At 40.0% G+C, this 23,165-nt stretch overlaps 3 protein-coding genes across 4 annotated transcripts; 2 read left to right on the top strand and 1 right to left on the bottom strand.

Annotated features, from left to right (window-relative positions):
- Positions 1–719: 719 nt before the first annotated feature.
- On the bottom strand, positions 720–6,674 carry LOC146385441 (uncharacterized). The gene is made up of 4 exons (XM_084931139.1): positions 6,207–6,674; positions 3,198–3,334; positions 2,833–2,962; positions 720–1,238 (listed from the first exon to the last, which is right to left on the bottom strand). Exons 2-4 carry the CDS (start codon positions 3,310–3,312, stop codon positions 911–913), a joined length of 573 nt encoding a protein of 190 aa, XP_084787265.1. The 5' UTR covers positions 3,313–3,334; positions 6,207–6,674; the 3' UTR covers positions 720–910.
- Positions 1,062–12,761, top strand: nfam1 (NFAT activating protein with ITAM motif 1). 2 transcript variants are annotated; one of them, XM_084931137.1, is made up of 7 exons: positions 1,062–1,392; positions 8,980–9,208; positions 9,400–9,672; positions 10,714–10,826; positions 11,683–11,796; positions 11,900–12,010; positions 12,100–12,761. In XM_084931137.1, exons 2-7 carry the CDS (start codon positions 9,115–9,117, stop codon positions 12,160–12,162), a joined length of 768 nt encoding a protein of 255 aa, XP_084787263.1. In that variant the 5' UTR covers positions 1,062–1,392; positions 8,980–9,114; the 3' UTR covers positions 12,163–12,761. The 2 variants fall into 2 exon arrangements, with proteins under 2 accessions (XP_084787263.1, XP_084787264.1); XM_084931138.1 differs by lacking the exon at positions 1,062–1,392 and having other exon boundaries at positions 8,722–9,208.
- A 710-nt stretch (positions 12,762–13,471) lies between these two features.
- On the top strand, positions 13,472–23,074 carry f8a (coagulation factor VIII associated). The gene is made up of 12 exons (XM_084931141.1): positions 13,472–13,582; positions 14,041–14,087; positions 14,229–14,301; positions 17,728–17,887; positions 18,070–18,138; positions 18,254–18,374; positions 18,501–18,593; positions 18,859–18,923; positions 20,466–20,547; positions 20,651–20,697; positions 22,128–22,183; positions 22,294–23,074. The coding sequence occupies exons 1-12, from the start codon at positions 13,524–13,526 to the stop codon at positions 22,373–22,375; spliced, it is 954 nt and encodes a 317-aa protein (XP_084787267.1). The 5' UTR covers positions 13,472–13,523; the 3' UTR covers positions 22,376–23,074.
- Positions 23,075–23,165: the final 91 nt, after the last annotated feature.

Consider the following 23,165-nt stretch of genomic DNA (forward strand, 5'->3'; position numbering starts at 1 on the left):
ACCTTTATTTCAGTCAAATCAAATAGAGACCCTCTTTTTTAAAGTGCGAGAGACTTAAAAAAAAAAGTGGGGTGTGAACTTCTTTCGACTTCCTTAAGTGGGGGCATGCCAGAGAAAGGTTTGACAATCACTGCTCTAATGAAACAAGTCTTTCTTCTTCTTGTTTTACGCACACACCATCCTTGCATTTTGCGCACTGTAATATATTATATTCAATCCAATAAGGAGGTGGTGTGGGAGTATTGCTTCGTTTGGGGGGGTTGGAATGCTCTTTAATAAAAACAATAGGAATCACGTGGCTTAAAAGTGATGTAATGGATATTTTATTTCTAGACGTTGTGCCACTCGTTAGGCATGATTTCTAACCTTTGTATAAATAGCCCTTTGAAAGTGAACCATAAATAAACATAAAACAGCCACTAACAACAAGAAGATAATTTAGTGCAAAGTTGTTGGCTGATTTATTTGGTTTTGTTTAGTGATCAGTTTCTTTAGCTCTCAACCGTCCTTGATAGCGGACAGCTTTTTGGATTATCCCGTCACATTATTTCTGTATCTAATCAATCTACACGGATTAGATACAGAGCGGGTAAAGTAGCAGAGAGCTTCTGGGACAGCAATTAGGTTTGTATAAGGTTGTTTCCCAAGTTGAGGTGATCCATAAAATAAAAGAAGAGAGAATGAGAAGTGGAACTGATGAGGCAAAAACCGCAATGAAATGGTGATAATAAAACAGTTTATTAAAGAATTTTAGTCTCTCACTAATAAAAATCAGAGGTTATATTGCATATGTAGAAACCTTACACAGTTTATAAAGGGATTTATAATTCGTTTCGGTAAACCCAACAAAGCCTCCAACTTTTCCCCTCTTTCCGTCGCACGCCCCCGCCCCCCAACTCTGTCCGTCCATCTATGTGTCACTCTTGACCAGCTTCACTCCGCTATTCTTCAGGACTCTCACTCGCCTCCTCCTCACCACCCTGCTCCCTCTGGGCGGGCTCACGCTCACTGCGGTCCTCGGGGTGTACCGGGCCAGACTCGCCACCTTCCCTTTCAGGCTGTGAGCCCGCCTGCCTTCCGCCTCCTCCTCCTCCTCCTCCCCATCCTCCCCCTGGTAGCCGTAGCGACGGAGAAATGGTTCCAGCGTTGCTAGGCGATGAGAGAGCTCGGCGATGCGTCGGTGCAGCAGAGAGACTTCCCTGAAGAGGTCGTTGACAGACTCGGACAGAGGGCGCACCCTGCAGGAGGAACAGAGGAGGGTTAACTTCAGAGGACCGCTCACACATATGGAGCGCTGTATGAAATTAATTATGACTGTGGACAAAGTCCGAGACTTGAACCAAAGCAATCTGTGTGGTTAACAGGAGACAAAGGAGGCAAGGACGGGCTGAGGTGAGAGTAAGAAATGCTCCTGTTTGTCTTCAAATTGGATTGGTTTACACTCTCGTGACTTTTGATGCTCCCAAAATGCATTTCTGGCAGTTCATTCATGTCTCACTTTAGAATAAAAACTTCCTCTTTTTTTTTTTAGTTTAGCTAAAGTTTAATTTAAGTAATCCAGTTCATAAAATGGTGAGTAGGTATATACATAATGCACTGGTGGAAACTTTCTGGGCATATGTTGCTATTGCCTGGTCCATATTGACATGATAGCATTAGACAGCTGCTGCAGATTTCTTGGATTGAGATCTGGTGACTTTGGAGGCCATTTGAACACAATGAACTCAGTGTCAAGAAACCAGTTTGATATGATGTCGGCTTTATGACATGGTGTGTTATGCTGCTGGAAGCAGCATCAGAGGATTGGTACACTGTGGTCATAAAGGGATGGACACGGTTAGCAACAATACTGTGGTGTAAAACAATGCTCAGTTGGTACTAAGGGGCCCAAAGTGTGCCAAATACCAGTTATACCATTAGACCACCAGCAGCTACAGCCCCAAACCATTGATACAAGGTAGGATGGATTCAGGCTTTCATGCTGTCATGATCCTGCCGTTGAAATTTCACAGCAGAAGTTGAGACTCAGGCAATGCAAATTTTAGCCTTAATTTTACCTCAACTTCTTAGCTGACAGATATGGTCTTCTGCTGAGTTCAAAAGATGCTCTTTTGCATATACTTTGGTTGTTACGAGTGTTTATTTGAGCCACTGTTGCATTCCTATCAGCTCAAAGCAGTCTGGCCATTCTTCTCTGATCTCTGGCCTCAACAGGACATTTCCATCCAGAAAAATGCTACTCACTGGATATTTGTTCTTTTTTGGACCATTCTCTGTAAATCCTGGAGATGGCTGTGTGGGGAAAAATCCCAGTAGATCAGCAGTTTCTGAAACACTCAGACCAGCCATTTGGCATCAATAACCGTGCTTTCAAAGTCACTTAAATCACCTTTCTTCCTCATTTTGATGCTTGATTTGAACTTTATCAGGCCACCTCGACCATGTCTACGTCCCTAAATGCACAGACTTGATTGCCTAGTTAGACGTTTGCATTAACAAGCAGTCAACAAGCAGGGCATTGGTGTACCCTACAAAGTGGCCAAATATCTAAGGCAGCAGTAATGGGAAATGCGTTCACATGGTCATAATAAAATATGAAATCTCCCAGGCTGACTAAAACAGGCCTCAATAAAAATAAAAAAACACAGAGTGAACTCTTCTTGCAAGCAAACGATGCTGAAGAAATAAACATTTGCCTTAAAAGCAGATACTGTTAAACAGTAGTCATCTAATCACATAAAAGCGACTCTTTTGTCTAATCCTCAGAAACTGAGTAAACAAACCTCAGGCTGATTAGACATCATGATGATGGGTGATAAAGGTTAGGCCCACCTGGAGTAGTCGGGCAGCAGCGTGCTGGGCTGTGAGTGCAGCAGAGTTTTGATCTCACTGAAGATGCGTTTTCCCCAGGCATCTAAAACTCTGGTCACACTGCGCACTGAGGCCACATTCACGCTCTCAGCTGAAAGCGAAGCGTGACACCATCAGCCTTCAATTTATGGAACAACAAAACATCCTGTATGAATCATGAAAATGAAGAAAGCGTGTGCTTTAATTGTTCAAGAACTGTTTCTCTGAAGTGTCTCGGATTGCTGCGTTTCATTCAGCTGCCATAGCTCACGGCTTCAAACGCACAGTGATTTACGGGCTCCGTATCTCCAAACAGAACAGATCAAACACAGGCTTGTGATTTATACCTCCCTCTCTGTAGTTCCAGTACCCGTAATCCACTTCATTCTCCTCCTCGGCTGCATAGGCCCCAGTTGCTGTGGCAACCACCATCAGCGCCATCAACAGAGAGTGAGGGCCCATGTCGAGCAGATACACGCTCCCCCTTATAAAAGATGAAGAAGAAGAGAACAAATGTGCCTGTGTCAAACTTAAGTTTCAAACCAACCTTTTTTTTCCCCTCCTTGTTTTTAAAGCAGAAAAAAAAATGTGTTTACATCGCCAACAAAGATGTATGGAAATCAAAGCAACTTCATGTGCCACTAATTAGTGAAAAGGCGAGCCTTTTTTTGTGTGTGTGTGTTTTGCCAGTGCGATGTGCAACTTTGCTACTGTTTTGTTTTATTGTATTTTACTTTATTGTCTCAGTTAGGACAAATTCTTGGAATCTGCCCGTGCTAAGACTAATCACTGCTTAAAAAATGGAAAAGTGATCAAAGAAAATTTGTTGATAAAGATAGACGTAGCTTCTGAGTATAAAAAGTAAACCAAAGCAAAAGTGTCTTAAACATCCCTTCTTTCTAATGGCCAGCAGGAGGCGCCTCTTCTGGTTGGAAAACATAGTTTTGTATAGAAATCTTTGACATAATAAACAGACTACTCCCACTTGTTTAAAAACTGCCCTTACTAACCATAATCTAAGCTATTTTAGGTAAATTATGTCCCCGTTCAGCTTCTCTGCTTCTCTGTAAAATGATCTGTCCTGTTTGAAAACAGTAAAAACAGTACAATGCTCAGCTCAGGACCACAGCCACCCAGCACATCAGCTCTTCTCCTTGTTACCATCTGGCAGACGTTACAGGAGTCTGTCTGCTTGGACTACAAGACTTAAAAACAGTTTCTACCATCAAGCCATACGACACCTCAACCACAACACTTAAACACACACACACAGTCCACAGGACGCACTCAGAAGCTACCCTGCATCTTCACAAGTACTCTGTATAATCTGCACTGGTCACTCCACTTTATTGATATTTATATTTAAAAAAAAGTGCAATACTGTAACAACTGCCACAAAAAACAAAAACTTTTGTACTGTTTAGTTTGTACTACTGCTCATTCCTGTGCAATATCCCATCTGCCCCCCCCACCCCCCCACATTCCTATTTTAAGATTTTCTTTATTTAATCACTAGTGTGTACATATATTTGTATATACACACACACATATATATATATATATATATATAGTCAGTTAACTGAAAATCTCTTTTTTCTTTTACTACATCTTATTAATATTTTGCTCTTACTATTTTTCTATTTATTTTTTTATTATTTTATTTTATTTTACTTTTTTCTACTGTACCGTTCTGCTGAGTGACTGTCTTCTGCTCGTCAAATACATTTCATTGCGATGTTGACCCTGTGCTAACTTGCATATGACAAATAAAACTGAAAACTGAACTGAAAACTGAAACTGAGCCTCAGGCTTTATAGTGGGACTTCGCCAGCTACTGGGCTGACTTTGCAGTGGCTATGTGCATCTTTCATATACAGTCTTTGGGTCAAATGGCACACGTGTGCCAGTAATAACTGTTACTGTCTCAGTAAATAAAATACATCTTTCACTTAAACTGTAAGAAATAAATGTGTATAATTATGAAAAAAGTAACTGTCTGAATTCTGTAACCCTCCTATAATAATTTTGAAGCAAAATGTTTATGTTAATTCACAGAATATGAAATTATTTTTTAAAATGTATTTATTTTATTTTATTTATTTATTTTACTTTGGAGGCATACTAATGAAAAAACAAATAATAAATAAATATACAAATAAATGAATAAATAAATAAATTACTATAGGCCATAGTGAAAAAACAGGAACAATTCTGTCATTTGATTGTTTATCTATTACTTCATTCCTTTGTTAGAGTATGAATCGTGGTGGGGAAGGTCTTTATCAGTAGGAAAAGCTGTATAATATAAAATACAGTCCAAAATTATGCCTTTCTTCATATATTCCAAAGCTTTCTAGTGGACCAGCTTGGAGACTTTCCCAGGCCAATTTTGGCCTGGGGCCTCCTGTTTGACATCCCTGGTATAGAGTTTACCAAAAAGCCTTAGAACCTGGTACTTTATTACCAAAAAACACAAAAATGTTTGTGAGTATGACTGATAGCTCAAAGCATAAATGCAATGTGACTTCACTTCTTGTCTGGCAGCTTTATCTCCAGCCTTTTTCTTAAAATCAAACTATGGATGTTTCGACCACAGCTTGATCCGGTGAGTCCAACAGCACCTTATTTTTCATAACTGGGTAAATGGTTAAAAAGATCACTGGTGGGGTTAGAAAGTTGGAGACTCGTGTAATACTCCCAGTCACTGTGGCAGATCCAGGATCCACAGAGGGAAAAAGAAGACGTGTAAAAACACTTGTACGTCTCTGCTTTCCCTCCAATAAAACCCCACTGATGACAACACAGCTACTTGATAATGGGGCAGGATGCGAACCAAAAAAATCTTGTTCCCTGTCGAACTGAAGGGATGAAGAAAACAGGCTTTTTCCAGTTGGACCTGTCTCTGTGTGTGTGGAGAGCGCAACAGCAGTTCGGTTGGGAAAAAGAAAAGGAAGGCAAGTTTTTGATTTTTAGAGTCCAGTTTTAATGGGGAAGAAAAGAGAAATGCTAAAGGCAGGCGACCCAGAAAACCAACCAAGCAAAGGGAAAAGCAAAACATCAGCACTGCATCCATATGACAGATCTGTGAATCATACTGGACAGTAATAAGTCGATGACTCACTGCTGAGGTATTGTAAATGTTCTCAGGAGGTCTGAATTTGGAGGCTGATCAAAGGAGGAGTGAAAATTAACCGCACAACAGCACCACGCAAACCAGCCGTCACCTGTTATGATTATGGTTTGTGGCTGTGCTGGAACAAAAACACTTTGCAACTTTGCAAACTAATGCCGCAGCGGCAGAAGTATCACAAGCTGGGAGCTGTTTCGGAAAAATGAGCAAATGAGCCGATACTCACGACTTGAAATGATGATGATGCTTTTAAGACTCAGCAGGAAGTCCTTCTCCCTCTCCCATGCAGTTTGAATACCAGATGTCTCTGCTCCTCTCGCCTCTCCACCCTGTCGCTGCCACGGTCCCTCTACTTACTTCTTCTCCCTTCTCTCCTGTTTTCTCCGACGCTCTCTCCACCCTCTTCTCCCAGCTTTGGGATAATTAAGAGAAGAGTGTGCAGCAGGTCCGGTACAGAGCTCTTTTTAAAACAAGTTTAGGGTTTGGGAGCTGTGCTAGCTTTTAGACCCCAACACACGCCCACCTCCAACTCTCTCTCTCCCTCTCATGCATATCACATGCAGACAAATTCTGCAATCCAGCTGCTGCCAGATGTGTGGCACATCCTCTTCTCTGAGATGTGATTTACCCCGTACTCCTGTCTCATCTTCAGCGTGGAACAGACAGGTATATGTATATTTGAGACTGTAATCTCACTCTGCTGGAGGATCACATCTCTGCACCGTGGTCTCCTTAAAAATGTTACAAATCCTTTTTATCTGACCGTTTAACACCTTCTGTCCTCCACACAGCGATATTCAACTATAAGAAGCAACTGCTGCTAGTATTTATGCCAGAAACAGAGAAACAAGAGAAACATCTTTTACTTTTCTAGTAAACTTTAATAGAAAACCTGCACGTTTACTCTACACTTTATTGTAGACCCACTTACTCTGTAAATTAAGAATAAATATACAAAATATAATGCATTTTTAGAGGTTAAACCAACTAACAATATATACATAACATGCCTTAGTTTGTTTTCTTTATTTAATATGTTAAAGAATATTTTCTCTGTAATTTGTTTGATGTTCATCCTCCAGCGTCTCTAAAATCCTCTTAGAATCATAATAATAAAATATGTATATTGTGAAGAAATAGAAGCTGTTATCTGCATGCTAAAAACACAAATGAAAAATAATTGTGGAAAATGTTGCAGTAAGTTAAACTGAAGTCATTTTGACCTCCTCTATGTAATCTGATTAAGTGCAGGAAAGTATTCAAGTTCTGTAACACGCAACGTTAACTACAGATAAATCCATTTAAAGCGAGCATAAAGTATAAGCATAAAATATACTCCAATACGTTTACTAATACTGTGCTCATAAATAATTTTCCCTTAAAGCTTTGAGATAAAGATTCAAATGATTTAACATTAACAAGTAAATAAGGACTTATAATTGTTGTTTAATCACCCATTAAGGTTTTTAGACATGATCAGAAGAGCCTGCTGAAGTTCACACTGAGCATTAGAATGGGGAAGAAAAGCGAACTAAATAACTTTATTTCATATTTCAGAAACTCCATGTTGATTTCTGCTGCAGCAAACAGATAGTTCGGGCAGAATTTGGTGGAAACACCATGAAAGCATGGATCCCTGTGTAAACATTTCACACCGGTGGTGTTGTCATGGTATGAAGAACATTTATCTGAGTGGTGGCTACCACAGTCTACCTGAGTGTTGTTGCTCATCATGTCCATGTCTTTATGACCACAGTGTACCCAGCTTCTGATGCCTGCTTCCAGTAGGATAATGCACCAGTTCACAAAGTGCAAATCATCTCAACTTGGTTTCTTGAACATGACATCAAGTTCACTTTACTCAAATGGCCTCTACAAAATACAGTAGTAGTTGCAGTAAATCAAAACTTGAACATCTTCCTTATATAATATTACAGAGCAGAAGGCTAATGTACAGCAAAAGGGAAACACCAGCTAAGTAAAGTTCCTCAGTAAAGCCTAGTAGTTCATTAAACCTTTGTTTCAGCACTGGAAACTTTTAATCTCAGGGGATGTTAGGAGTCCAATCCAATATATTAAAGGCACATAACCTCATTTCTCAGTGCACTGATTAAAGCTAAAAAGGCAATACAGTGACTCCAGTTCAACTGGTTCAAAATTCCAGTAAGGCACTTGTTTGCATGTCACATTTAAAAGGACCTCTTAGGTTAAGTGCCCTTTTGTGCTGTGCTCCTGTAAACCTGACTATCTGTGGTTTTACTGTATACTTCACTCCCCAGGAAGGAGGAGAGATAAGAAGCGCATTATAGTGGGTATGAATGGAAAGAGTTATTTCTCAGTGACTGGCATCCAGATGTCATTCCCCCTCTCTATGTCTGTTTTCATGCTGTGGGCTGAGGTGAGGTCAGAGTTGGACGGTAATCTCTCCAGAAAGGAAACGCTGAAAAAGTCAGTAGAAAGTAGGAACAAAAAAGACAAATGGAGTTAAATAACAATAACTGCCACACTTTAACATCTGCACATCTCAACTGGCAGCTTCAGAGAGAGCGAATCAGCAGAGAGTTACTGCCGTGAAGAAGTCACACAACCCGCGACAGCTGGTTCACATTAACAAAAGGCAATTTGTCACCTTCAGCTAAATTCCAGCCATGCACACACACACAAACACACACACACACACACTTATTTCCGCTCCCTGCTCGAGTCTTCTCTTTCTGCTGTCGTCTGAAAACCACATGACGAGGTGCGCACTCGTGGCTCACTCTGTTACTTCGCCAACACTGTCTCACTGTGGACGAAAGCCAAAACTGCAGTTTTCTTCCCATCCAGACGCTGACGTAACAGCAAACTGCAACCAGGAGAAGTCTTTCTTTGGACAAAACAAAAACTTTTAGAGTTGCCTGTGAAAAGTCTTTAACCTTTAGTGTTTTTAGACTTTAATATTGTCTGCCATGTCCTAGACTAACATGTAAAATGCTGTTTTTGCTTGTTCCCTTTAGAGTGCGTCAGTGTCCATCAAACATTTTGGGGAAGTGTTTTTTGGCAGAAAGAGGAACTTCAACAGTCTATAGAGTCACAAAACATTGTCATCGAAAAGGAATACAGACACCTTTATCAAACTACCCAATCACACCATGGAATCTCAGCCGTTTTGGACCCTTTTCTTCAAGTTGACATGGATACCTGCATTTTTCCTTCTCACTGTCTGTTCAGCAATGGATTCATCAAGTGAGCCACCACATTTGTGTTGTGACTGATATTTATTTGACTGGGATGAGTGTTTTCTGTTGCTTACGTGTGCGACTAACCCTGTAGTCTAGAAATAGATCGGAGAATAAATGAACTGCAGCAAATTTATTTCGTGTCCAGCGCTGAGTCATTTCAGCCCTAATGTGAACCTCTAACATGTCTTTTCACAGGTATCAGTCTGGAGCGCAAAGTCTTTGTGGCCTTTAGAGGTGAAAATCTCAACATTACATGCAATTTGATCAAAGCAGTAAACCAAACGGAAGATGGCTGCTTGACATGCTTTGATCCAAAAAACAAAGCAATATACAATAATACCATCCCTACAATGGATACCAAACAGGAAAGATTTTCCTGGCATCTGGAGCTGAAAAACCTGAAGCTTTCAGGACTTTACTCCTGCCAGTATCAAACGGTGAAGGTGGATTGGTTTCTTCGAGTGAAAGGTTAGTCCAAAAGAAAGAAAATGAAGATGAAAGCTCCAACTGTAAGACATCTTTATCACAGTTACTCAGCAGTAAAGTATTCTAACTAAGGAAGACCTGCCTTAAGAAACAGATTCACTGCATTTTTTCAGATTTTTCAGGGCTGCTTTGATACATATTATTAGTGTCGAGGAGGTTGGTGGGGTCAGTGGCTGAACTACGATGATACCTTGCTGCTATTGAACAACACTAAAAATAAGACGTTTTTATAGTTGCATCCTTTACAAATACAAGCAATAATCAAAATTAGGATAAGCTTTATTTGTCAGTTGCCTGCAGCTGAGATGACAGACCTAGATGACCATACAGACAATACATACAATATACAAACTTACATTGTGGAGACAGGTCAGGCTAGGCAGCAAATAAAAGAAGGGGTAGGCAGTGAAATATGTAACATATAGGGGCAAGGTCAGGAGAAAAAAAAGGTTTCTGCCCATGGTGAGTCATCATGAGGAGAAAGCACAAAAAACTCCATAGCACATAAACAGCACAGATATTATCACACTATACACCATGAAACACAGACAAGCAACATAAGGGCGGGGGTACGCCAATGTACACAGTGGTTGCAGTTGTAACACAGCCTTAAGGTGAATTAATTAAGAATAGGCTTGAAACAGATCCCCCTTTGTTACAGTCCCACAAAGGGGGATCATATACAGTTTGCTATTTTCCACTGGCTCTTAAAGGGCATGCGTACGGATGAAAAAGTATTGCTTAGTTCATAAAGAAAAGAATAAATAAACAGCATTCTGTGTAATAAAACATCATTTTTTGTCTCTTATCCTTCCAGTAGCTTTGCTATCCCTGAAATCTATCTTCCGACCCTTTGAAGGGTCCCGAAACTTCTTTTGGAAACCCCTGTACGTCTTGAGAAATTAGCCAGAACAGACACCAAAGGCCATTTGATCTGCATGTTATCCAGTTGTGATGAAGTCCACCACAGGGTGACATAACTTTTTTTAATGTATTTATTTTTTGTCTTTGTGGTTTTTCCAGATGAAGGCTACGAGGAACCTGTTAACACAGGGTTCATCATCATGGCCGTTTTCACGGGTGTGCTGTTGATCTTCAGTGTGCTCGGCTCAGTGTATGTCTTCAGAGGACATTGGGTAAGACTGATTCTGCTGTTAAGCAGGCAATAGTTAAGAAACAGCAGGTTACAACACACCAGAGTTGTGTCACAGTTTAATGAGGGATATATTGACAAAGTCTTAACTGTATCCAGTTTTCCAGAATAGACTGACAAGTACTTGATCCAAGAGGCTTGCTCAGTTCTACAAACAAAGGTATTTAACCGCAGTGGGATGGTTGTCCCCTTTGGATGTGGTCCTGAGGGTCACTGACCCACTATTATTCGCATGAGTAATCACACAACCCGAGGCATACTCTCTAGATTAAGTTACAAGTTGGAATTTAAAATGCCCCAGTGGGAATTTTCATCTGAAACTGATTATATGATTTAATCCTGATTATACTTAAGTTTAATAAGTGTGAACAATTATACTGCCAATAACAAACAGCTGTCCAACATCAGGCAGTGTCATCTCAGTCTCAACCACAAAACCCAAATCAGACTAATGGAAATAGTCACATGCCACCAGTTTTGTCATGTCTTTATTGCCTCATAAACTGCACTGGGACTGCTGTTACTGAACTACTGAATTATAATCATTTACACACTGATTTGAGCCAAAGAAAACCTAATACTCTGATTTGCAACATGCTCAATTTCTTCATCTTATCAGTGGCTGTGCTTCTTTTATAGTCCCTGTGGACTTGAGCGCTTATACAGCAAGCGCATTGAATGCGAAAATGAAGTTAGCGCCATAAACTCTGAATACAAACACAAGACAAAAAACTAGAAAGGGAGCAGCTGTGAAGAAAGCCTCGTGTTTTACTCGTTTGTATGTTGCACACCTGTGATTTTTATTTTTATTTTTTTGATGAATCCAACTCCATCTTTAGACTGAGAAACATGGAGCTGGTGAGAAAAAACAAAAGCAAAGCAAAGAAGAGAAGAAGGTGACAAAGAAGGAGGACGATAGCTTGGATACAACAGCAGCTCAGTCCTACTATGCCGTGAGCACCTCTCTCCTCATCAGTGTCTTTCACCTGAACTTCCTTACATTCATGTGGTCATTTCCAACATTTATTTGGACACTGACATGAAGATCTCTTTCAGAGTCTAGAGCCTCGTCCCAGGTCTATTTATGATGTACTGGACAGCTCACCTGCCAGCAGAGAGAATGACCAAGACAAAGCCAAACCCAAGAAAACGGAACCCCCCAAAAAGGTCAGCGAACTTTGAGTGTCTTTTCAAAATAACGTGGTGTCAAAATAAAACATGTAAATGTTGACCTGCCTTTCATTTTACCTCCACAGGCAGCGCAAAAGACAAAAGACAAGGATGAAGGTGTTTTTGAGTCTGTTTATGAGAACTTTTAGATCAACTCGTGATTGTGGGATCATAATCCAGTGCTTTTCTACTTTAATCTCATCTGTGTCAGCGACACTGAGAGAATCATCTTTCAATAAAATAAAAAAAACCACAAATGCAAAAAGTAAAAGTAGTTTGGTACAACACAATTATTTCTAAAAGTGTGTAAAAAATGTAAATGAACAGAAGCATTCCCATCAGAATGAGCACAGTGTATCAAAAGTACTAAAGGTTTTCACTAAATACTACGACTGTACTATGTAAAAGTCTTTAGCTACACCTCATTTCTTTAGATTTTGTGCACCAATTTATTCAAACAGCCAAGGCAAAAAGAGAGTTTGAACAGTTCTAATGAGCTTAAAAGTGAGTATTCAGTATGAGCACCTTTATTTTCCACCAAAGCCTGAAATTTCTTGCACAACTTTCTTGTCATTTCTTTAAGTAGTCTTTAGGAATAGTTCTCCAGGCATCTTGATGGATGTTCAATGCTCTTCTTTGGATGTTGACTGGGTTTGCTCCATTTTCTGTTAAAATGATTCCACACTGCTTCAATAATGTTGGTGTGGGAATAAAGTCTGGTCTCTGGGGAGATCAATTCCATAACTGACAGTGTGTGTGCGTGTGTGTGTTGTTGTTGTTTTTTTAAAATATTATTATTGCTGGTTTTCCTTTAGTTCAGTTAGTTTGGGATCACTTTCATGCTCAAAAATGGAGTAGCTAACAATCAGATGCCAAATGGTTTTGCGTGAAAGATCAAAATCCTGTGTTTATAGTTTCATTCATTTTTGACCCCCAGTTGAACGGCAGCCCCAAACCATGACAGAGCCTCCGCCGTGTTATACACATGGCTGCACATACTCTCTGTTGTACCTCTCTCCTAAGCTCCTCTGTACTGATGATGATTTGAACCAAAAATTTCCAATTTGGATTCATCACTCCATAAGACCTGTGGCCACTGATTTTCAGTCCAGTTCTTGTTTAATTTTGCACACCAGAGCCTTTTCTCCCCTTTTCCATTCATTAACAATGCTGTTTAACAGCCACCTTCCACTGAAACCATTTCTGATGAGGCTTCAGTGAACAGTAGATGGATCAACTGAAGGGCCAGATGTATCTCCACTTTTTTTCCAAGTGGAGTCTAGTGTTTGATGTCTTCTTCTCACCTTAGAAACTGTAGGTAACAGGTAGCTGATTTTCAATAAATGTGTCTCTTGTCACCTGCTTCTGTCCGGTGCTGTGGCCTTTCTACTCATTTGGGCATGTCCTTTACGTCATGCGTCACGCAATTGCCGACGCCGACCAATGAAATCGTGAGTTGAGGCTGCTGTCACTTGGACTTCCTGGTGTGGTTTGTTTGCCTGCATTGATCATGGCTGCGGAGGGCGATTTTCTAGCGAGATACCGAGCTGTGTCAAATAAACTGAAAAAGTAAGGCTTTGAAATGGCTTTGTTTAAGAAGAAAGACGGACGAATATCGGGAATAGCTAAATGTTATTTAGACTGAATGCGAGGTAACGGCTTTCAGCTAGTGCTAATAGGCTAAGCTAGTGTTACTGTTAGCCATTTGCTCGTTTTGTAGTGAAATATTTGGTCATTTTGAGATATTTAGCCCAGGTTCATCGAAAAATAAGCGATGAGTTGTTGGTGCTGTTTGACAGCTAATTGTAAAGCGCTTTGAGGGCCCCGAAAAGCGCTATATAAATGCAATCCATTATTATTATTATTATTATTATTATTATTATTATTATTATTATTATTATTATTAACCCATAACTAGCCGGTAGTTTGCCACAGTACTGATATTCTATGTTTATCTAGCTGGCGTGTATCACAGTTGGCTATCTAAGATGTTTTAAAATGTGAAAATGCTTTGTTTTCTTTTGTAGACGTTTTCTTCGGAAGCCCAATGTGGCGGAGGCAAGTGAGCAATTTGGTGAGTGCCACATTAGTCCATCCATGTAAATGCTGTGATCCAGCCTATACTGCCGCACAGAAGAGTCAGCGACTCTCCTGTGCTGTTAAATGATAGAGGCTGAATAAATGTCACCAGGCTTGTCTTTACCTGTGCTTTCAGGTCAGCTGGCAAAGGAGCTGAAGCAGCAGGACTGCCTTCAGTATGCTGCCTTCTGTAACCTGGCCATGGCTCGGTGAGTGGATCCGTATTCAATTTAACTGAATTGTGCCAAAGCACAGCAACAGGCACCTTACGGTGTAAAAGCACCTCACACAAGTAAAGACCTCACAATAATCTGGAGAAAAACCCCAACAATTAAGCAACCCACCATGAGCAAGCACTTTGCAATGGTGGGAAGGAAAAACTCCCTTCTAACAAGAAAAATGCTCTTGCAGAACCGTGTAGAACAGCAGCGTTTGTCCTGCATACATAGAGCAACAGGAATAGCAGCTAGCCAGCCTCAACAGCTAAGGACTGGACAACCAGAGTCCCAACTAGGGAATTTGTGTAACTAGCTGGCTTGTTGCTATTGTCACTAGTTTGTACAAGATGTACTAGTCGTTTAATCTAATTGTTTTGCATTTTAATTGATAACCAATTCTGGTAAATTGTTGCGTCCTAATGCTATGCAGCTATCTGCCACCAGATGGTGTGTCATTGGTGAGAAATGCTATAAATCTCAGCTTGATCTTTATGTTAACACCATTATTGCTAGGTTTTTTTGTTTTTTTTAAGGCCAAAAACTGAGCTCGCAGATACAAGTGGTGAAAAAAAAAAAGCTTGCTCTGAAAGTAGGATGAGCTTTTCCTTAGCGATAGGGTGAGGAGTTCATCCATTCAGGAGGGATTCAGATAGAGCTGCTGCTCCTCTACATCAACAGGAACCAGCTGAGGCTGTTCCTTCGTTTAGAGAGTTTTTGACATTAAACAATTCCCAAGTTTAACTATACAGCTTCCTAGTTGTACACTAGTCATTTCTTAGTCGACTAAGAAATTATTAGTCGCCAGGAACATCCCTAGTGCCAGCCCTTAACCACTCCATGGCACATATTGTGCCTGACCACTATGGCACCTCCAGCAGGTGGTCATCTCACCAAATCTGGACTTTTGGCATCTGAGTAAACAGAGGCACTGTGATGAGGTCCTCTCACCTGTACTTGTGCCATTCATGTGGCAGCACCCATCTAGCAGTTGTTTCAGTTGGATAATGCTGCTCCTCCAGTGCCAGAGTAGTGCAGGGCTTTCTAGATCAGTGGTGTATCCTGAGACTTCCTTGGCCAGCATTAACCCTGATATGTTTCCTATCTAACATGCCTGGAACATGCTGAGTCAACAAGCAGTGTGCACTGCACAGCTGCAGACTGCACTCACCCAGGAATGGAGAGCAGTTCCTCAATAACAGATCCAGAGACTTGTGCAGTCCATGCACAAACCGGTAAAAATGCATAGATTTCAAATACAGTAACACAGACTTCTTGCCTTAACACAGACACACACTTTTGTGTGTGTGTGTGAGACTGTATATAGCAAAGTGATATTGTTCATAGCTTGATTTTGTCTATGGAGGTCGGTAAATGGACTGGTTCTTGTATAGCACTTTTCTAGTCTAGCTGAGCACTTAAAGTGCTTTACACAACTTCCCTCATTCACCCACACAAGCACTTTTATTCTATCCTCTTTCTTTAAGTGCTTTCTGCCTAACATTTACACACATTCATATTCTGATGGGTGAGACTCTCTTGGGTTGGTATCTTGCGCAAGGATATTTGGCATGCAGATTGGAGCAGCCAGGGATCGAACCACCAACCCTTCTGATTAGCAGATGACCTGCTCTGCCTCGTGAGCTGAGCCACTCCACTCAGTAATGAGGCGCTTGATTTCACTTCTTGTAGAAGACTGTGAGTAAATCCTTCATGCTTGTTTCCAAAATTTCTGGGATCTCTGCCAGGAAACTGCAGAAACTTGCTCATCATCATTATTTTGGGGTGAAATGCTCAAGGATCACACGCAGGTTTATTGATCAAATATTCACACGCTTGTCCTACATTCAGGTCATAAAAGATTCAAGTGTAGAACCAAGCATAAAAGACTTTAAGAGGGGGCTGACTTGAAGCTTGAAAATAATGCTGTTACTCATTGTGGTTTCACCACATAACGCTGCCGTGTAATAAGTAAATTTTAGTTATTTTTCCTACATCCGCTATCATTTTTTTCAGACACAAATGATGAAATTTTTGACAAAAGTATAAGTAGCATGTCCTCATGAGGACAATTAGATTTAAAAAAAACCCACACTTTTATTATTATATTTATGTCATAATTAGCTTATTTAGCTTTCAAATGGCACGCATGTTTGTTATCAGTTTTTTAACGTCTATAAATCTAATATTATATTTTTAGCTTAAAATATTTAGAGCAGATCACTACCTTTTCTTGTTTAAAAAAACAAAGAAACAGCATGTGAGGTTGTTACATAAAGGTACAGTCAGTGGAGTGATGAGTCCTCAGTGGTCAGCAGTAGTCTTAATTGGCCCACAGGGAGAGCGTAACATTCATAGTCATGACCAGTGTTGGTCAAGTTACTTGAAAAAAGTAATCAGTAACTAATTACTGATTACTTCCCCAAAAAAGTAATCCCGTTACTTTACTGATTACTTATTTTCAAAAGTAATTAATTACTTAGTTACTTAGTTACTTTTTAAAAACACGATTTACAACCTGAATAGGTGATAAAGCGATAGATCTTTCAGCCCAATTCTACTTTTTCTGCATAATCCATCATACAAAATGTAATCAAATGGAAAAGTCTCTTTTTTTTTTTACTTGTTTTATCAGTTTTAATCTTTTAACTTTATGCATCAAGCAAAAATTAAATTATATGCACCATTCTCTGACTTGAAGAAATTAGTTTAACATTTAAACCTATTTTCTGCACATTCCAGCACATAAAATAAAATATTTTTTTTGTGTTTACACTCAGTCTTTCAAATAGATGCAAGTAAAACACAGCAGAAAATAAATAAAATCAAAGACTCAGCGGTCCTGTTGCTCTATTTTCACCTGTAAAGCAGGAGTAGGGTAGACGGAGGTGTGCTCTGGTGCAGGTGTGCCGCAGCGGTCAGTGGAAGGATACGGCAGCTTCTCTGTGAATTTCCCATTACGTGGTAGCGCACTCGGTGCTTGTTTAGGGGTTTTTTTCGCTGTAAAAAGAAGTTTTCTTCCCACGCACAACGGACACTAATGTTTTTGTCACTTTTTATGGAATCAAACTCAAAATAAGGTCAGTACTTCCACGCTTTAAACGCTGCACGCTCATACTCTCTCCCGCACTCGATATATTATCTGCACACAGCTGTTGTCACGAACGTTGCACTCGCTTACGTCACTGTCATGAGACATTCTCGCAAAAAAATCACGGTTTTAGTAACGCAGTAACGCAGCGTTCCTACAGGAAAGTAACGGTAATCTAATTACCGTTTTTGCAATAGTAATCCCTTACTTTACTCGTTACTTGAAAAAAGTAATCAGATTACAGTAACGGGTTACGCGTTACTGCCCATCTCTGCTCATGACAGTGACCTATCGGCTGTTGTTATACATCCTCGATGTCTTGACTGCAGGTGTGAGCAGACTCTCTTTAATGCTCCTGGAGAGGCATTGGCATTAACTGACGCTGCTCGCCTCTTCCTCTCATCTGAGAAGGAGAACAGGGCACTGCAGGCTCCAGGCTTTGATGAACACCTCCAGGCTGCACTCAACTGCTACAGCTTCGCCACTAAGGTATGATCAGCTCTAGTTTTCAAATAGATTTTTAATGTTTGATGCAGTAAATGCACTCCAGAAGAAATCAGCAAATAAAGCAGATTCACCATGGAATATTTCATTAGATCGGGGTCTGGAGAAAAGATTGTGGAGTACATTCTTGTATAGTGACTGAATTCTGATGTACAAATGAATTGCAGGTGTATATTGAGATGAACCAGCCTGTGATGGCAGCCAGCCTGTGTTTGGAACTTGGCAACGCGCTCAAGGTAAAGCTGCTGTCTCTCAGGATAAATGACCCAGAATTGTTTTTTTTTTGTTTTTTTTTTTTAAGCAAATGATGGAAAAAATAATTCATCGTTACTCTCCTGTCTTCCTCAATAGGAGATGAACAGACCAGGAGAGGCTATTGTTCATTATCAGAGGGCTGCAGAGTTACAGACGCAAACACCCATCGAAGCTTTGCTGTCGATGGGAGAAATGGCCACGTGTAAAATCCTCACCCGTGAGTTCTGTCGGTTCTGATTGAGTAGCTGCAGTTTGTTTGCTGTGCAAACAGGATCTGATGTGACTTTTGTGTTTGTGAGTTTGTATTACTTGTGTTTTCATGATTTTCTTTTTTCTTTTCCAGGTGATTATGACGGTGCTTTGTCAGTGTTCACAGAGATGCAGCTGATCTGTCAGGAGAAAGGACTGCAGCTACCAGGCTCCATCACCCCTGTTGGTGAGCATCTGATAAAAATGATATTAGCAGAGTTTTGTAAAGATGGGGTGTTATTACAGCCTTAGCAGTTTGTTTTCTTAACTAAAGCTGTATCCACTATCTTAAATTGATTAACACAATTCAACTTGAAAACTGGGATAATTAAGAGCAGCATTCCCTCATGGTTGTCTTTTTTTCGCCGCTGTGCAGATTTTTCATGTTACTTGCATTAAGAGGAAAAATGTCTTAATTTCTCATCTTTAATTTTACTTTCTTGGCAACAAAGGTGCCTTTTTGGACATTGTGGCAAAATGTGAGATATCCAGGGTGCTTCTGCTCATGTTGCTTGAGGTAAGCTCATCGGTTTTGCTGATAATTAAAACAACCTCTCTCACTGCAGACTTGAGTGCAAAGTCATGTTCAGTGTTGTTTTTGAAGGTATGATTCAGGCCATTTGTTTAAATTTATGTAAATATGCACTTTAACAAGTTTTTATTTATAGGTAGTTGCAATAAATACCTTTAAATTCACTCTTCAAATATACTATATTGCCAAAAGTATTCGTGCAGCTGCCTTCTCACTCATATGAACTTGAGTGATGTCCCATTCTTAATCCATAGTGTTTAATATAATGTCGACCCACCCTTTGTAGCTATAACAGCTTCAACCTTTCTGGGAATTCATTCCACAAGGTTTAGGAGTTTGTTTATGGGAATTTTTGACCAGTCTTCCAGAAGCACATTTGTGAGGTCAGTCACGGATGTTGGGTGAAAATGCCCGGCTCGCAGTCTCCACTCTAATTCATCCAAAAGGTTTCCTGTCAGGTTGAGGTCAGGACTCTGGGCAGGCCAGTTAAATTCTTCACACCAAATTCGCTCATCCTTGTCTTTATGGACCTTGATTTCTGCACTCGTGTGCAGTCTTTTTGAAACAGGAAGGTACCATTGACAGACTATTTCTACAAAGTTGGGAATATGAAATTGTCTGAAATATCGTGTTATGCTGAAGCATTAAGTTTCTTTCACTGGAACTGAGGGGCTGAGTTCGAGGGGCAACATGAGGTTCGAAGGTCTGTAGCAGTTGACTCTGCAGAAAGTTGGAGAACTCTTTGCATTGTGCGTCTCAACATCCACTGACCCCACTCTGTGATTTTACGTGCTCTGCCACTTCATGACTGAGTTGCTGTCATTCCCAATCACTTCCACGTCATTATAACACCACTAACAGCTGACTGTGGAATATTTAGTAGTGAGGAAATTTCACAACTGGACTTGTTGCACAGGTGGCATCTTATCACAGTACACAGTTGGAAATATAGTGTACTTTAAATGCACTGCAAGGAGAGAGGAGGCACAGAGTGAGAAAAAGCTGGTCCTAATGTATCCTGACACAAGTACTGCATCTCCACTTGCGACACACAGTTTGACGTGATGTGAGGCTATTAATGCATTTCTCATTTGGCAGCTTCGGACCCTCCGGTTTCACGTCTCTTCACTGCCTCTCACACTTAATTCTCGCAGCGAGGAGCTGAGACTCGAGTGAGAGAGCTGAGGAGACACATTAGCATAATGAAAGCACCTGTTGTGTGCATTGCATAGAGTTTTATTTCTTTATTTTAACCGCATACATTCAGCAGCATAAACACTCACCTGTACTTGAGTGTCAAACAGCCCTCCGCTGGCCAATCAGTGAACTGTTAGAAAGCAGGATAGTTTTTTAAAGCTGTTTTAAACCACCACAGTAACAATGCAATTACACTTAATGACAATGTTAATTATTTATCCAGCATCTTACAGTAATTACTGTGCATCTTGAAAAATTCAGGATTGTTGGTGCAGCAGAACTTAAATGGTCCCACGTTGTTGTGGTTTTGTTTGGGGTTTTTTGGTGCAGCCTCCACCTCAGAAGTTGTTACCAGAACACGCCCAGACCCTGGAGAGATACGCGTGGGAGTCCTTTGATCCTCACAGCCAATGTAAATTCACCTCAGCACTCGACTACTTGAGTATAATAATGTGTCATTAATCCTGCGCACTTATTGAAGTTGTGTAAATGTTGTTTTTTGTCTTCTGTTTCAGTGACCTTCCTGCCTGAGAATGTTTTCCTGCTCCTGCAGTCCGTAGTGGTGAGTTTCATGATAACACGGTCTGAGTCTTCCTGTCTCGTACAGGAAAAATAATGGTCTTCACGCCCTTCATATGACAGTGATGTATTATGTGTGTTGAAGTTTGTTTTGTTTTTTTTCCTTTGGCAGTGAAGTGATTCTTTTTGTTTGTTTGTTTGTTTGTTTGTTTGTTTTTGCTTCAGCATTTGCAGTTTGCCAGCTTTGTGTATGTTTTCTGCCTCAGAATTTTCCCCTCTTACACTAAAAATATTCATTTTTTTTCCAGTCACAGTAAAAAGAAGCAACACATGACACATTACATCATGTCGGTATTTTTACAGAGAAGCCAAAATATAGAAGCACTGTGTGAAAAACACCTTTAGTTCTTCTGTAGGTATTAAGAGAGTAAGAAGCAACCAGGTGCTGCTAATCAAATGCACAGACGTTTTGGCAGTTTGTTGGCCTGCAGCATTCATAATCACAGTGCCAATGTGGAAGACATCAGCAATGATGTGAGAGAAGCAGCTGTCGCTGCCCTTCAATCTAGGCAGGGTTATAAAGCTTATTCCAAACAATTTGAGGTCCATCATTCTGCAGTGAGACAGTCACAAGTGGAAAACATTCAAGATAGCTGTCAGTCTTCCCAGGAGTGGACGTCCCAGCAAATTAATCCCAAGATTAGATTATCCAGTGGTCAGAGAAACTGCAAAGAACCCAAGAGCTGCATCTCATAGGCTCAGTTAGCAGGTTACATGTTAAATTGCATGACCATACAGTTAAAGCATACGATAAACCCTCTGCTTTCAGAACATGGAAGCATGACTTGGGTTTGCAAAGTTGCATCTGAATAAACTACAACACTTCTGGAACAGTGTCCTTTGGACCCCAAGCACAGCAGCAAATCTCAAACAGAGAATGGCTGAAAAAGAAAAGAAACAAGGCCCAAAGTTTAGACCACAAACTTAAGAGAGCTGTGCATAAACAAAGGACACATACCTCACCACTAAGGTTGTTCTACAATTTACTGAATCTTGAGTTGATGTTTTTCACACACTGCTTCTGTTTTTTGTTTTTTGGTTTTTTTTTTAGCTGTTTTGTTAAATAATGATGCAATGTCTCAGGATGTCTTTACCTAATTTTAAGACCTACTATGGACCAAATAATTTTTTTTATTGTCCTGATATGTGACACATAAGAATTGACAGAGGCCATCCTTTTTTCTTTTCTTTGTTTTTGTTTTTAAAAATAACTGTATAAATAAAAAAGTTAATAAAAAATAATCATGTGTAATGTAGAGAAAGATTCTTCTCGAAGGAGCACGCTCTGTCTTTGGGAATGAATGGCCGGTAACAGAGAATAAATATTAACAAGTCAGAGGCCTCGTCAGGGTCCTCTGAATCTGCAGTTATGTTTTTATTAGTGCAGTGAATAACAGCAGATCTGTTTTGCAGATGGCGTGTCAGGAGAAAGACACAGAGTCTCTAAAGTCTCTTCAGACTGAGCTATGGTAAGCATTTACAAATGTTAATTTCCATCATGTGAGAAAATATCTTTTACTGCTTCTCATTCTTAATTTTCCATATTGATCACATGCTTTATGCGGTTTTCCCCTTGCAGGCCGTTTCTGACAGCTGAGCAGAACCATCTTCTCCACCTGGTGGTTCAGGAGCGCATCACGCCGTCTGGTCAAGGCATTTAATACAGTCCAGTTTTTATTCGCTTCCTCTGGGAACGATACTTCATATAATGGAACATTCCTGTTTCTGAATGGGTCTGTTGTAAGGCCCGGAGAAGGGTTGTTTTCAAACTCCAGTGTTGTAACTTGGACTCAGAGAAATGTTAAACTTTGTGCTTATTCAGTCACGTAGGTTTGGAAATCAAACTGAACTATCTTTATGTTGTCCTCAGACGTGCAGATTGCTGTTGCTAGGAATGCTTAGCTAAGAATAAATGTGTGTGTATCTGAGTGGAGACTGTAAAACTGGACCACGTCATATGTTTTTATTTAAAAGTTTCAAATGTAGAAGAACTTATTGTGTTTACAGCTGGTTAGTAGATTAAACACGAATGCTTTGTTTTATCATTTTTATTAATAAATGACATAACATGGCTTAAATTCCAATATAACAAAATCTTCTACTGCATAGTTCTGTAATATGGTGCAATGACACCTCTGTCCTCCATCCCTGGGTCACTTAATTTTCACTTGTACAAATGCATGTACTTTTCTTATGATAGCAGCCCCCTACAGACACATAAGTAAACACAATAATAAAAAAACAAAATGCAGCTTAAAAATATATGATGGTTACAATGTACATAGACTGATGTATAATGTATTTGTTTTTTTCTAGCTGTAAAATAACGATTAACATGATTAAAGCTAGTTGTAAATGAAGGATTGTTATTTCCTGATTGTTCAAGTACTACAACAGGAATGTTATTTGTTGGTTTTTACTCCTCAGTCAGAATTTTAACATATTAAATGA

This window comes from Perissodus microlepis, chromosome 6, assembly GCF_051167445.1.
Source record: "Perissodus microlepis isolate ML-2025 ecotype Zambia chromosome 6, ASM5116744v1, whole genome shotgun sequence".
Classification (NCBI taxonomy): domain Eukaryota; kingdom Metazoa; phylum Chordata; class Actinopteri; order Cichliformes; family Cichlidae; genus Perissodus; species Perissodus microlepis.

What these genes read in the sequence shown, in the direction of transcription:
- LOC146385441 (XM_084931139.1), bottom strand. Translation starts at nt 3,312, where the DNA reads ATGGGCCCTCACTCTCTGTTGATGGCGCTGATGGTGGTTGCCACAGCA. An exon ending in CTGGAACTACAGAGAGGGAG is followed by an intron (nt 2,963 to 3,197) that starts GTATAAATCACA and finishes CTTCGCTTTCAG; the next exon opens with CTGAGAGCGTGAATGTGGCC. An exon ending in CTGCTGCCCGACTACTCCAG is followed by an intron (nt 1,239 to 2,832) that starts GTGGGCCTAACC and finishes TTCCTCCTGCAG; the next exon opens with GGTGCGCCCTCTGTCCGAGT.
- nfam1 (XM_084931137.1), top strand. Translation starts at nt 9,115, where the DNA reads ATGGAATCTCAGCCGTTTTGGACCCTTTTCTTCAAGTTGACATGGATA. An exon ending in TTGGTTTCTTCGAGTGAAAG is followed by an intron (nt 9,673 to 10,713) that starts GTTAGTCCAAAA and finishes TGGTTTTTCCAG; the next exon opens with ATGAAGGCTACGAGGAACCT. An exon ending in CAGCTCAGTCCTACTATGCC is followed by an intron (nt 11,797 to 11,899) that starts GTGAGCACCTCT and finishes GATCTCTTTCAG; the next exon opens with AGTCTAGAGCCTCGTCCCAG.
- f8a (XM_084931141.1), top strand. Translation starts at nt 13,524, where the DNA reads ATGGCTGCGGAGGGCGATTTTCTAGCGAGATACCGAGCTGTGTCAAAT. An exon ending in TGTAACCTGGCCATGGCTCG is followed by an intron (nt 14,302 to 17,727) that starts GTGAGTGGATCC and finishes TCTTGACTGCAG; the next exon opens with GTGTGAGCAGACTCTCTTTA. An exon ending in TGCTCCTGCAGTCCGTAGTG is followed by an intron (nt 20,698 to 22,127) that starts GTGAGTTTCATG and finishes TCTGTTTTGCAG; the next exon opens with ATGGCGTGTCAGGAGAAAGA.